The sequence below is a fragment of the Centropristis striata genome, chromosome 7 (genome assembly GCF_030273125.1).
Source record: "Centropristis striata isolate RG_2023a ecotype Rhode Island chromosome 7, C.striata_1.0, whole genome shotgun sequence".
In the NCBI taxonomy this organism is placed as follows: domain Eukaryota; kingdom Metazoa; phylum Chordata; class Actinopteri; order Perciformes; family Serranidae; genus Centropristis; species Centropristis striata.
In genome coordinates, this window is record NC_081523.1 from 5,043,546 (window position 1) to 5,058,493 (window position 14,948).

General features: G+C 35.1%; 1 protein-coding gene across 2 annotated transcripts in view; it reads left to right on the forward strand.

Annotated features, from left to right (window-relative positions):
* slc39a14 (solute carrier family 39 member 14) overlaps positions 1-12,240 on the forward strand; it is a 60,995-nt gene extending 48,755 nt beyond the window's left edge. For both annotated transcript variants that reach the window (XM_059336987.1, XM_059336986.1), the window contains exons 7-10: positions 3,299-3,448; positions 5,143-5,374; positions 7,030-7,214; positions 8,852-12,240. In XM_059336987.1, the coding sequence (XP_059192970.1) occupies positions 3,299-3,448; positions 5,143-5,374; positions 7,030-7,214; positions 8,852-9,004 (720 nt within the window). In that variant the 3' untranslated portion in view covers positions 9,005-12,240. The remainder of the gene's footprint in view (positions 1-3,298; positions 3,449-5,142; positions 5,375-7,029; positions 7,215-8,851) is intronic.
* Positions 12,241-14,948: the final 2,708 nt, after the last annotated feature.

Consider the following 14,948-nt stretch of genomic DNA (forward strand, 5'->3'; position numbering starts at 1 on the left):
CTGAACTTTATCAATATGTGCGATATTGTCTAATTACGTATCACATTTAAAAATATATCGATATATTTTTATAGTTTTATTGAAACGTTTATTTAAGTGAACATAAATACTGTATAACAACAGGAGTACCTTTTTAAAAAAATTTAAAAAATAAAAAACCTGTGGAAAAAAACCTATTTGGCAAAGTAAAAGAAAATTCTATGTTGTTTTGGCTAAAGAAAGTATGAGAGAGTAGATATTTAGTCAAATAATAAAATAATAAAAACAGTTATTTAGAGGGTGGTAGGGGAAAAAATGTAGATGAATAAATACACATATATTAGTCACTGTAGAAAAAATACTGCATACATTCATAGTTTTAACATTGATGCTGATTTCATTCACAAAAAGCAGCAGTGATGTACAGTAAACAGGCTGTGGGACAGTGGCGCCACCTTGTGGTCGCCATGCTCTGAGTCAGATGAATTAATAACCAACACTTTGATCTTCTCATCCAATTAAAGACTCTTTGACTCATATTAGCGCCTGCTATGCTGCTGTCAGCTTTTTTCTGTCACTGCATAAAAAAACAAGCATTTAACAACTCCTGCTGCTGATACCGGAAAAAAGAAAAACACATCAAATATGTGGATCATCTGAGGCGCCACCACCTCCAGGCCTAGAACAACATACACACTGTTTACTATCCAACTGTTAATATGTTTTGTTTGTTTTGTTAAAAAAAAATTTTTTTGTTTAAATTGAGACTTCTGTAACATTTGTTATCATTGTGTCATTTTTTTTAATCATGTAAATGGAGGGAGAAAAGGAAATATCGGCTTCAAGAATAAATAACTTGACAAGATTTCTTAAATTAAGATTGTTAAATCTAGAAATAAGCATGTTGAACGCTTAAAATGAGAAATTAACTCTTAAAACAAGTTAAATTATCTAACACTTCTAAATCTAAAGTTTTCAAGATTTCTTAAATTAAGATTATTAAATCTAGAAATAAGCATGTTGTATATGGGCTGAAATATGTGCCACCAGAAACTGAATTTGAATTATTTATATTTGAATTTGAATTGCTTAACTTGAATAATTGCATGAAAAAAACTGAATTTGAATCACATAATTTGAATTTGCTTTGTTTAATTTGAATCATTGCATTGAAAAACTGAATCTGATTTGTAATTTGAAATTTAATTTATTACCTGGAGCTGAACATTCAGTTCTCATAATTCAAATTCAGTTCGCAAAATTCAATTTCAATCTTCTGAGACAAACATCTGGGTAGTTGAGGCAGAGCAATCGAGTGCAGATACACAGAGCATCTTCGGCCAATCACCATCTCCGTGCTCGATTGCTCTGCCTCAACTACCCGGATGTTCTTCGCAGAAAATAAGATAACAGCGATGAACTGGCCCGAGCAGAGTGACCTGATGATTATTTGTTTCTTACCAAGATAAAAAAAAAACCTTTAGATTTAGAAGTGTTAGATAATTTATCTTGTTTAAGAGTTAATTTCTTATTTTAAGTGTTCAACATGCTTATTTCTAGATTTAACAATCTTAATTTAATAAATCTTGTCAAGTGAAATTATCTGTCCATGCAGCAAGATAATTTCTCTCAGATTTTGTGCTTTATCTTGTTTTAGAAGCATCTTTTCTGCAGTGTGCATGTTTGGGGAAGCTGCTGAGGTGAAGTGTCCTTCAGTTAGACTATTAGAGTATTTTCTGATTCCAGGAGTGTTTGTGCTCCAGCTGAACTTTCACCTCTCACACACTGTGCTGCAGCTGTGAAGACGGCTAACAATAAACGTCCTCGCAAACTTTAATAAAATGTCAAGCAGACTTTCAGTCACATCTGTGGCTCTGATTGAATCTTTTCATGAGCCAGAGCTTCAAGTGTTGACCCTCTGAAAGGGCGTATTTTCCAGAATTTTTCAAATTTCACTTACTGTAATATAAAAGTCCAGCACCTCAATGGAAACAGCACAGCAGTGACGACTCAAAGATGTGTTTTGTGCAGTTTAACACAGTTATTAGCCGAAAATCATCAAAATGATTAAGTAAGTTTAATTTTTTCTGATCATTTATTTTACAAAAATGGAATAAAAACGTTGTACATATACGTTTCTTTTCATTTCTTTTTACAAAGTACCCAAGAATGTTATCAATATTGTAAAAGAAAATAATGGTCTTCACATGATATACCTATTGAACTATTTACATTTTTACTTTTAAACTCTTGTGTCCTCTCCCCTCTGCTCTGTGTAAACAGCCTGCAGTTGGGTTAAAAATCCACTGAATTTTTGCCACATGATTGTTAGTCTCAGCTGAGAATCTGATGTTTTTTTACAGAATATGGTTAGTGCAGATAATTTATTTTTCGGTGAAATTTTAAGTGAGATTGTTAGAATGAGGTGATTTTGATGAAATATCACTATAAAACTTAGAATTGGTTGGATTTCCTGACTCGTTTGTCTTAAAATGAATTATGCATGACCGTTAGAAACCTCATAATCTGACTATAGTTTCTGTTTTTACAGTTTTTTGCGATGATAAATGAAATCATTTTGGTTTAAACACGCCTCTCAAACCCTCCAGAGGTTTAATTCAGAGGTATTGTGGTAATTGATTCTCAAACACAAGTCTGTATAATAATTCCAGAATTAATAATAAATATAAATCTACAATTAATGACACATGCCAAATTATTATTATTATTATTATTAATAATAATAATAATAATAATAATATTGTCAAATATAATGATGATAATAATCATATAATAATGATATTATTATTATTTTAAGACGTTTTAAATGTATATATTTGAATCAATAAAATCTCCTGGTGTGTATAATATGTTTATGCTCACTGATAGAGGAAAAAAAAAACAGATCACCCCTTTCGAGGTTTGATTCATTATTGTGGGAAAACAAATTCTCAATCACAAGCCTTCATAATAATTCCAGCATTAGTAATATTCCAGTTAAATAACTTGGCTTTTTTTCTCATGGAGCTGATTTCATGGTTAATGGCACATTCCCAAAAGTGAAAAATTACACAAAAAAATCTAAAATGGGACAAAAGCAGCACAGGACAGAAAACATGATATTTGTGATTGATTTCAAGTCATTTTCAGCATAATTGCCTCTCTGTTATCTTATCAATTTATTAAAGTTCGAGGTTATTTTGTTTGTCAGGAAGGAAATATCTACCAGCAATCCATCCGTCAGATTAATTTAGGGAAATCATTTCTGATTAATGTGTCCTGTATTGATTAAGACTCTTGTTCTGTCTCCGTCTCTCAGAGCCACGGTCACAGCCACTACCCCGGCACGGACGTGGAGGAGGGCGAGAAGGAGAAGCTGCAGCAGAACGGAGAGGCCAGCAGTCTGGCTCTGGGGAAGGTGGACGCAGGAGAGGGAGAGCTCATGCTCAGTCCTGCTCAGACGCCTCAGGTAACAGACAGCAGAGGGGGGAAAAACAGTTCATTTAACCCTCAGACTGCAAAAAAGGAGTGTCTAAAAACTAGATAAAAACAGTAAATCTGAGGGAAATGATCTTGCTGCATGGACAGATAATTTCACTTGACAAGATTTCTTAAATTAAGATAGTTAAATCTAGAAATAAGCATGTTGAACACTTAAAATAATAAATTAACTCTTAAAACAAGATAAATTAAAGCTGCAAACAGCGATGAACTGGCCCAAGCAGAGTGACGTGATGATGATTTGTTTCTTACCAAGATTAAAAAAACTTTAGGTTTAGAAATGTTAGATAATTTATCTTGTCTTAAGAGTTAATATCTTATCTTCTTCTTTTTAACTTCTTAAGTGTCCTTGTTCTTGTTCTATTCTGTGTTTTTTTCTATTGTTGTTTTTATTTATGCTACCTCAGTATTTTATTTTATTCTATTGTATTTTATTGTACTTGGAATACTGGACTGCTGTGACAACCGAATTTCCCTTCGGGGACGAATAAAGTAATCTATCTATCTATCTATCTATCTATATCTTATTTTAAGCGTTCAACATGCTTATTTCTGGATTAAATTATCTGTCCATGCAGCAAGATCATTTCCCTCAGGTTTAGTGTTTTTATCTTGTTTTTAGACACACCTTTTTTTTGCAGTGCAGGGCAGGTTTGAGAGCATTTTACATGCTTTTCATTCTTCATTTGTTAATAGTTTTGGCTGTGTTCATGCATTTGGCATGGATTTTGGCAGGATTGTGTATTTTTATTTGCTCTTGTTATTTCCAGCTCAGCTCCTGCAGTAAGGCTAAAAAAAACACTGTGTTCAAGCAATAGTTACATTCTTAAGGTTGAGTGCGTAAAATGCGCCATTGAAACTGTTGGGAAATAGTATTGAGGAAACCTTTACAATGAAATTATTTGACTCAAACACAAAATCCTCTCACCTATTTCTCCACGGCGATCGTTTGATGGGGAATGATGAGCAGGAGACGTCCCAGTTCTTGGTTTAACTTCACTTTATTACGATACATCAAGAAATGTGCGGTAAGAGCTATTCTCTCCGAAAAACGTGAACCGTGTTGACGTACGGCCGCAGAACTGAGCGATCTGCGTGTTTCAGTTCAGTGATACTGATACACAGCTAGAGATAGAATTAAAATTAAAAAACACACAGATCGATTAAAAATTCCACGTGATCGACCAAATTCTTAAGGACCATTAATCGGTCATGGATTAATTATTCCATCCCTAGTTTATGAAGCTGCGCCTAGCAATTCATGTAAAAATCATAATAAATAATAATTAAAATTCTAGTGTTTGTAGCCTGATTGTCAGCTGAATTAAGATTCAAACCCTTATCCATGTTTTTTTTTTTTTTTTTTTCAAAATTATTTTTATTGGATTTTCCTTGGATGCATAATTATATCAGCTGTCAGACCACACATCAGTTTATCATACAATACATCCATAGACTAGGCAAGTACAAAATAAATGAAAACACCAAAGTTATAGTCAAAAAAATACAAAAACAAAACAAATAGAAAAAACAAAACCAAATAAATGAATGAAGATAAACATATAAAAGAAAATTATAAAATAAAAAAATAGAAAAATAAATAAATACATAATAATAATAATAATAAAAATTGAATTTGTCCATGTTTTTATGTTGTCCCAGGACTCCCAGAGCCCGGACAGCGGGGCGCGCTCCGGCAGCGGCGGCGGCTGCTATTGGCTGAAGGGGACGAGCTACTCTGACATCGGCACGCTGGCCTGGATGATCACGCTGAGCGACGGCCTGCACAACTTCATCGACGGCCTGGCCATCGGCGCCTCCTTCACCGCCTCCGTCTTCCAGGGCATCAGCACCTCCGTGGCCATCCTGTGTGAGGAGTTCCCCCACGAGCTCGGTGAGTCTGGACGCCCGGGAACTAACGGCTGCAGCCATGATACGGTTTTATCCCCGTACTTTAGTCACGATACCATATTAATGCGATTTTAAGCATTTTGCGATATGGTGAGTATCACGATACAATATATTGCGATTTAACTGCATTTTGTGTCCACAAAATTAAATTCAATCAAGAATTGTTATGTCAAATAAGAGAAAATTCTCAGTTGTGAATTGGGAGGCAGCCATGTATGTAAAGAGGAGACTAGTGGGAGCCAGAGAGCCTGTTTTCATTGAGATAGCATCAAAAAACAGCCCAACTTTGCAGTGTTTTTTTGACAACTTCCCGACACGATATTCTGACACATCTGATATACAGTCATGGAAAAAATGATTAGACCACCCTTGTTTTCTCCAATTTCTTGTTAATTTTAATGCCTGGTACAACTAAAGGTACATTTGTTTGGACAAATATAATGATAACAACAAAAACAGCTCATGAGAATTTAATTTAACAGCTGATATCTAGACATTTTCCATGGTTTTCTTTATGATGATTTTGGTTTTCATCAAGAAAACCATGGAAAATGTCTAGATATCAGCTCTTAAATTAAACTCTTATGAGCTGTTTTTATTGTTATCATTATATTTGTCCAGACAAATGTACCTTTAGTAGTACCAGGCATTAAAATTAATTAAACTGTTTTCATTGAGATAGCATGAATCGATATAATATCAGGGTTGCTGCAGGGTTTTAAAAGGTAGTAAATAAAATTAACCAAAAATAAGGCCATTAAAAAGTATTAAAAACGTCATCTGATGAGGTATTACATTTTCGAACCTTCCGCATCAGAGTCTCAGAAAAATCCTGTTGGAAACACTGGTTCTAAAGCTTCTTTTGCAGTCCAGTGTCATTTTTTATACTTTTTAAATTGCTGATTGATATTTACACGCTCACACCAGCCAGGGGACAAATAACCCTTTACCCCCACTGCTGAAAAAAACCCTACAGGATTCTGGGTTCTGTTAGGGCTGGGCGATATGGCCCTAAAAGAATATCACGATATTTCAGGCTATTTTTGCGACAACGATATTCTTGACGATATTAGGAAATACTTAAAAAGATATAGAAAATATGATTTTTTTTTAGACTGTATAAATAAATAAAAATCTAAAATGTAGTTTGAAGTGCAAATCTCAACAGTTGCCAAATCCAAAAAAAGTTACTCTTGACTCTTGTGTATGATCAAATAATAAAAACATTTTGTAAAGGGGAATAAAGGTTATTTTATGTTTTATTTAAGGCATCTTATTTTGACATTCTTCTTGTAAATTCTGTGGTGGATTCTGCACATCCATGTGCTCTTATTTTGAAAGTTCCACGTGTTTAGCTACAGGGAGTAAGTATCTTTTTGTGATTAAAACAACTTTAACCACTACATCAAGAAGTGGGAACGTTGCCAATATCATGATATGCATTTTTTTTAACCATAAAAAAAATATACAGATATTATCGTGAACGATACGATATGGCACACCTCTAGGTTCTGTGGTATATAGCCTGAATATTGCCACGCAAAATATCAGGATACTCTGCTGAAAAGATATTTTCCCCACATCTGGTCCACAGAGCTGTGAGCCTCATCTGATGTTTCCTTCCTTCTCTGTCTCCAGGAGACTTTGTGATCCTGCTGAACGCCGGTATGAGCATCCAGCAGGCTCTCTTCTTTAACTTCCTGTCGGCGTGCTGCTGTTACCTGGGAATGGGCTTCGGCATCCTGGCCGGAAACAGCTTCTCCCCCAACTGGATCTTTGCCCTGGCAGGAGGAATGTTCCTCTACATCGCTCTGGCAGACATGGTCAGTGTTTGGAGAACAGGGACTGTAGAACCTGATCATGTAATAACTTCCCGATAATGTAATAAAGTGCCTTTCCCAATAATGTAATACACTTTTTACCAATAATGTAATAAAGTATAACACCAAGCACCTTTAGATTTCAAGAAGCTGTTGAATGTATTGAATGTATTAAACATTCAACTCTGACCTGTTGGTGGCGCTAGAGCTCTGAGCTAGAGTTGCCTACACAGTATCACCACTTGAACCCAAGCAATGGGTGGTCTGCTGTTAAATTATTACAATATTGGGGAATTATTACATTATCAGGACTTGCAAAATGAAGGCTAACCTGATAATGTAATAACCTCCCATTAATGTTATACTTTATTAAATTATTGGTTAAAAAAAAAGTGTATTACATTATTGGGAAATGCACGTTATTACATTATAGGGAAGTTATTACATTATCAGGTTTTATTACATTTTCAATGGACTCAAGTGCAGATTTTTATTACATTATCGGGAATTTATTACATTATCAGGTTCTACAGGGACGAGCCGTGTGTTGTTCCTGTCAGGTTCTCATGAGACAACTCACTTTTTTCCCACTAGGAGAACTATAGAAAATGTTTGGAGCAGCACTCAAATCAACATGCAACACATCTGTATTTCTTCCCATCTTCACTATATCACTGATGAATGCTTTGGTAATAAATAGACATAGTAGTAAAGTTTAGTAGTAAGAATCTGGGGCTGTATTCAATCCAATCCACTTTATTTATATAGCACATTTATAGCAAACACAGGGTTTCCAAAGTGCTGCACAAAAACACTATAAATGGATAATACAATAAAAGCGCAATAAAAAAAATAAGTAGACAATAAAACGATAAAATACAATAAGATAAAATAGAATAAAAATAAATAAAATGCACTGCACAAAATAAAATATGCATGTATACACATAAAATCATAAAAAAAATTATAAAATATATTATTCCCAAACATTTAGAGAATAGTCTCCTACTCTCTGAGAGCTTCTAACTTAGCTGAAAAAACTTTCTAGCTGAGAGATTTTATTTATCCACAACTTAGCAGTATACAATGCTTTTTGACAATAGCTCAAATAAAATTATAATTATAATTATTATAAAATTCTAATAAAGTTTATTTATTATATTAGTCATTTTACTGTGCATACGTTGCCTTGTGCAAGAAGTGCAAAGTTAATAGGAAATTAAATAAGTGTCTGATAGTTTAAAGTCCAGGGTGAGAATCTTTCTGTTTTATAACTTTGTTTTCCTTATTCCTTTTTTATTCCGTTAGTTTTCATTAACTATAATAACTTTGCTCTGCAGTACTCAACATGTCTACTAAATAGACTTTGACTTGTAAAATCAATGGGAGCTTTTATTGTGAAGGGCAGTCATACTGAACTCAAATCTCTCATCTCTGTTTAGTTCTCTTTTCTTCTGCATTTTGTGTTTTTGTGTGTGTCTGATTCCTGTTATGTTAAGCCACTTTGAGTACCTTTAAAAGCGCTATAAAAATTGAATGTATTATTATTATTATTATTATACTGAGAAGGTTCATGCCTCCCTGGTTCTATGGAAGTTTTATGAAGTTATTTCTCTCTGTTTTTTTTTTTTGCTCCTCAGTTTCCAGAGATGAACGAGGTGAGTCGTGAAGAAGAGGACGCAGGCGGCAGCAGCTTCCTGCTCACCTTCGCCATCCAGAACGCCGGCCTGCTGACGGGCTTCGCCATCATGCTCCTCCTCACCATGTACTCCGGACAGATCCAGCTGGGCTAGCACCTCCTCTGGACTCCTCTGGACTCCTCTGGACCAGCACCAGCTCCAACCAGTGAGAAACTGGAGCTGGAGGAGGGAACTTTTTTCCTCTTTATCCTCTATTTCCAGGACTTGGAGTGTGGGTAGTTTGGCTGCTGTGCGGCAGGTACTCACCTCCTTTATTGAAAATATTTACATTCATGCAGAGTTCCTACATGCAGTAGATCCCAGCAGAGGGGCGCAGCCTTCTTTTTTGTGTTTATCACCATTTTCCTGACAGCTGCTCCCTCTGACAGTCTAGAAATATCAACCGAAGCAGCGACGAGTTAAAGACTTCCCAACTGACGTGCAATACTCAACCAGTCACTCAGACTTCTGATCAGCCGCTTTGGCTCCTGCTCTTGTGTTTTTTTTCTCCCTCAGTGGAGCCTCAACAGTCTGATTCAGTAGATGCAGAGTATTTATATCACTAATCCTCTGTGCCCATCCTCAGGAGTAAAGTGGGGAAAGCACAATCAGGTAACAGCAGCTGTATTATTGACATCCTTTATCCCTCCGTTCCAGACTCTAACCCTCCAACCTTTCCCCCTTTTCTCATTACGTACCAAAAACAAACCCTCACGGACCTGAACTGGAGTTTTAATCAACATCAAACTGACCTCCAGCTGGACTTTCACTGTTTGTGTGTTGATGTTATATTTTTTTATACACGGTAAAACCATGAAATCGGAACGTTTCAAGACCAAATACGGGCAGACCATTGAGAATGGTGAAGGGCTACACAGTGACATTTGGAAGGGCATCATGTTATTTCCCCTCGGATCGGACCTGTCTACATCCTGGGCACGCGGTGAGGACTAATACCTGGGTTGGATATGTAAAGTGAGAGTTTAATATTAGTGGCTTCATCCAGATTAGATGTTGAAACACCCAGCATCCACGGCAGCATTTCTTCATATAGTTTGCCATCTGTGCCCTTCATTAATATAGCATTGAATAGTTTTTTTATGACTATTATTGTACTCAAAGTGCTCTGGTCTGCACACATCCCACAGACTATGTTTTCCCAGGATTGTGTATTTATTTACAGGACAGAAATAGTTTAAACAGAATATTGTACGCTGCTGTAATCATAAAACACCTACATTTCTGTTAACACTATGGAAATCTCTCTCTCTGTGTTCAGGCTGGGCGATATGACGATATATATATATATATATATCGTTTATATATATCATTTTTTGTCTATATCTTTTCTGTTGCTGGGCCTGTCACGATAATTACAATATGGACTTATTGTATGATTTCTGGACAGGACCGTCATAATTTTGTCAAGCCTCAATATCACCTGTTCTGTACAGGTGCATTGCAATAAATTAGAATATCATAGAAAAGTTTATTTATGTCGGTAATTAAATTAAAAAAGTGGAAATAACACATTATGTAGATCCATTACACGCAGAATGAAACATTTCATGTCTTAATTAATTTAATTTCTTCTAATTATAATGATTATGGCTTACATTTAATGAAGACCTAAAATTTAGTGTCTCAAAAATATTATTATAATATACTTGGGTGGGGCTGTTTATTTGATTTAAACTACTGGAAATGGACTTTTCCATCATAATCTAATGTATTGAGATACACCTGTGTACATGCAGTTTTGTTTACTTAATAATGTCACCAACTTATTATATATTATACGACATGGAAGCATGTTTTCACAATGCTTCAGCCCAATGAACAGAAATAAACAATTTCTGTTTTTTTTTTATTATTTATTGAGGATATTTAAATATTTTTTTCACATTTATGTGTGAATATTCTTAAGAATTAAAAGTTCTTGCTCTTAAAAAGGGTATAATTGTATTAAAATCCTATTATATTATTATATCAGAGGCATATACTGGTTTTAAGATGGATATATAGCCTTTATTGTTATTGTATATACTTTAAATACTACAAGATTAAAATTGCTTCTCTATGGTGCAATGTAAAAACACAGGACATAGAAGAATAACAGAATAAATACATCCTAAAATAAAGTGCATAGATCACGAAATAAAGTGCAGGTTTATGGCAGAATGATGACTCTTATTAAGTATTTTTCGTATTTAAAGTGCAAATTGCTTTTGGAAAAGAAACTGTCTCTGAATCTACAATAAGATTAGTAATCAAAATGAGAATAATATAGTTTATTTTGATCATTTCTGGGACAATATATCGTCTAACAAAATGGTTATCGTGACAGGCCTAGACACTGTGACATTATATTATTGTTTTTGCTTACATGGAGTATACAAAAATAGACTCTACCATACGGTTATTTCATACAAACTATAACAATTTCTGTATTGAATTACCAGAAAACAAGCAATATTGTAAAGTGTATGGAGATAGATTTTGGCCTTATCGCCCAGCCCTTCTCTCCGTTTATAAATATTTACTGACATCATACATACAGTTGTGATCTCCAGTTGATTCCAGACACAATTTTTCTCTGTTCAAAACACAAAATAAGTGACCCATTCCCAAAACGTACATACTTTTATGTAGTCAATATAAGCCTAGAATAGAGCTGTAGAATATTATTTATTAGCGATAGAAACTGGAAGTCATGATTTGCTGTCACTTTGTGTAACTTTTTTGTTATTCCAGGATGGAGAAGGCAGACTATTAAAACGGGTACCGTGAGGTACAGTATTACTGCTGCTTGACATGTGTGGTGTATTGGAGATTATGTATGTTTTTCTTGAGCCATAAAATATTTATTTTATGCTTTACACCCAAGATAAAGTATTCCGTTTTGGTTTACACAAGCCATGAAAGTTTAAAAGAAAATTGTCATTTTTGTTGTTGTTTATCTTTGTTTTAGTGTTTTATTTTGAAGGAACGAAACGGTTTGTTACATTGCACATTTTATCTGTATGTTAAAAACTGAAGTCAGAGCATATAAACACACAAATACAGACAGTTTTTTGGTCAGTTATGATGATATAAACCTCATATTGTTAAGGTCAGACACAAACCAGTAAATCAGATAATAACTTCAGGAGCACACAGACAATAAGACATTATTGTTGCAAAAACACAACAGAACTTTTCAAACCATCCAATGTTCAACTTTCTGGAGATTTTGATAATTTATCTATGTTTTTTCAAACGGCATCGTTTGGAAAAAAACATTGTATCTAATGTAATTAATGGGAATCCTCATCAGCCTTCTCTGTGTGTCATGGAAATCTTTTTTATAAACTTCCTTTTCCAAAAAAAAAAAAATGTGTTTCATTGTTTTGTTTCATCATTTTAGCTTTGTATATGAATTTATGAGTGCAATTGCATTTGTCCAAAAGATTTCTCTCTTAAAGCTTCTATCTTTGGATACATAATGGTACAAATGGTAAGGAAAATGGCAAAACGGCTTGAAAAATTTGAAAAATTACGAAAAAGGATATCATGCTCATGATCTAGTAGCAAGTATTTTGTAAAAGTATTTACTTAAGTGTCATTGCGTAGAATGGCCCATTTGATAATCATGTATATGATATATATAGATATATATATATATATAGCGATGAATAGCCTGCTAACGTTAGCATGCTATCCACCGCCCACTAATGTTAGCACGCTAGCCCATATCAGTCACATTGTAGTTAAACAAATCAAATAAATGAATGATACATGTTTTAGTTATGGCACCCAGTTGGTCTTGTTGGTCAGATAGCCCCACCCCCAGCCCCTGACGTAATAGTGGAGCGGCTAAGTGCTCATTTTTGGCAGAATCGTTCAGTTTATGATACAAGTGTGAAAATTGGCATGAACACACTCCATGGGTCACTTAACAAGAAAATTGTCCGAGACATTTGAAATTTTAAGATGGCGGCAATTTTTCAAGATGGCCGACACCTAAGTGGAGCAGTTAAGTGATATAATGGTTTATTTGGTGATACTAGCATACAAATTGGCATGAGCAGTCTCTGTTGGTCACTTGACATTAACCCACCCACAGTTACTTGAAATTCCAAGAAGGCGGCCATTTTTCAAGATGGCCGACACCTAAGTGGAGCAGTTAAGTGATATAATGGTTTATTTGGTGATACTGGCATACAAATTGGCATAAGCAGTCTCTGTTGGTCACTTGACAATAACCCACCCACAGTTACTTGAAATTCCAAGATGGCGGCCATTTTTCAAGATGTCCGACACCTTAGTGGAGCAGTTAAGTGATATAATGGTTTATTTGGTGATACAAGCATAAAAATTGGCATGAACAGTCTCCATGGGTCACTTGACAATAAGCCACCCACAGTTACTTGGGTTGACAAAAAAAACACTCCCAGCCACTTGACATTTCTATTTTCAAGATGGCCGCCCCCTTGATCCTCAAAAGATCAATTTTCTCATAGAAATGTATTGGGTTTTAGATTATTCTAAAGAACAAGTTTTAACACATCAAAATACAGTTGTGTTGATTTGTTGATCACAGACAGATTAGACAAGAGTGAGTATCTGCACTACCAGGGCACACTGGTGATATATCACTGCTGTTAAACTCAGAGTGGGGTTCAATGTCAGCCAATTGTTAAGTTAGTCAAAGAACAGACGACAACTCTCTGAGTAGTTTTAGTTAATCGGGTGGTGTACAGATCGTACAGGGTAAAAATGGCATTGGATGAAAGATCGGACTAAGTGTAGGGTTAAGGCATGAACTTAGTTGTATCCCACACATCAAAGTGTAGCAATGTAACATGGCCTATGTTAAAACGCAACTGTACTTGCAAGTGCTACAGTTAAAACCGCTTTAAGTTCCCGCCCCATTGTATAGACAATTGGAGGAACAGTAAATGCCACATTAAAGTGGTGTACATCATCTGAAAACTGTAAACCTGAAGATTAATTTGAGATGCAGCCTAGCACTGTGAATCTAATAAACCTATTAAGGTTTATCCAGGTTAAGAACATTACATTTTTTCTTTCTGAAGTTGAAGTCTGAGGTCCATGCTCAACTATGTTCCACAAGTTGATACCATTTGTTACATACATTTGTTGCTGAATTAGGCATTTCTCTAAAAAAGAATGTATAAAAATGATCAAAACCCCTCCAGAATATAACATCAATATACCAGACTTTTGTAACAACATAGAAAAATCCATGCTGTGATTTGTCTTCAAAAACCTTAGTCATTTTGGAGATTTAGTAATTTCAATGATTGGATAGCAAGCACTTCTGTTCTTAGTAGTGCTTAGAAACCATCAGCCCCATGGCAACCAGGGTCTGAATTTGTGATGGCCCAATAACTAGTTTTGTTCCAAATATACAGTTGCAAGAAAAGTTAATTCGGCATTAATTTGTCATAAAATGTGATCTGATTTGCATTTAAGTCCTGATTATGGACACAACGTACTTATCCTCATACCATGCAAACAATTATAATATTCCATGTTTCACTGAATATATATATATGAGACACTCTTAATGCTAGTAGAAAAAGTGAACCCTTTTGCTAATGACTCCATTAAGAGCTGATTGGAGTCAAGAGTTAGCAAACTTGAAGTCCTAATAATAAAATGAGATTTGAGTGAGGTGTAGAGATACTTTGACACATAAAAAAGCACTCAAACATTTGAGTTTGCTATTCACAAGAAGCATCTGCATGTCCATCATCTCCATGTGAACCATGCCTCGCAAAAAAGAGATCTCTCCGAAGACCTGAGATCAAGAATTGTTAATTGCATCAGACTGTAACGGTTTACAAAGTAACCTCAAGACTTTAGGTATTCACCAGTCCACAGTTGGACAAATGGTCCACAAATAGAGACAATTTAGTACTGTGGCTACTCTTCCTAGAAGTGGGCACCACCCAAGTTCACTCCAAAGGCACAACGCAGAAAGCTCAGTGAGGTAAAAAAGAATTCCAGTGTAACAAGTAAAGATTTGAAGGAGTCATTGGAACTGATTAAC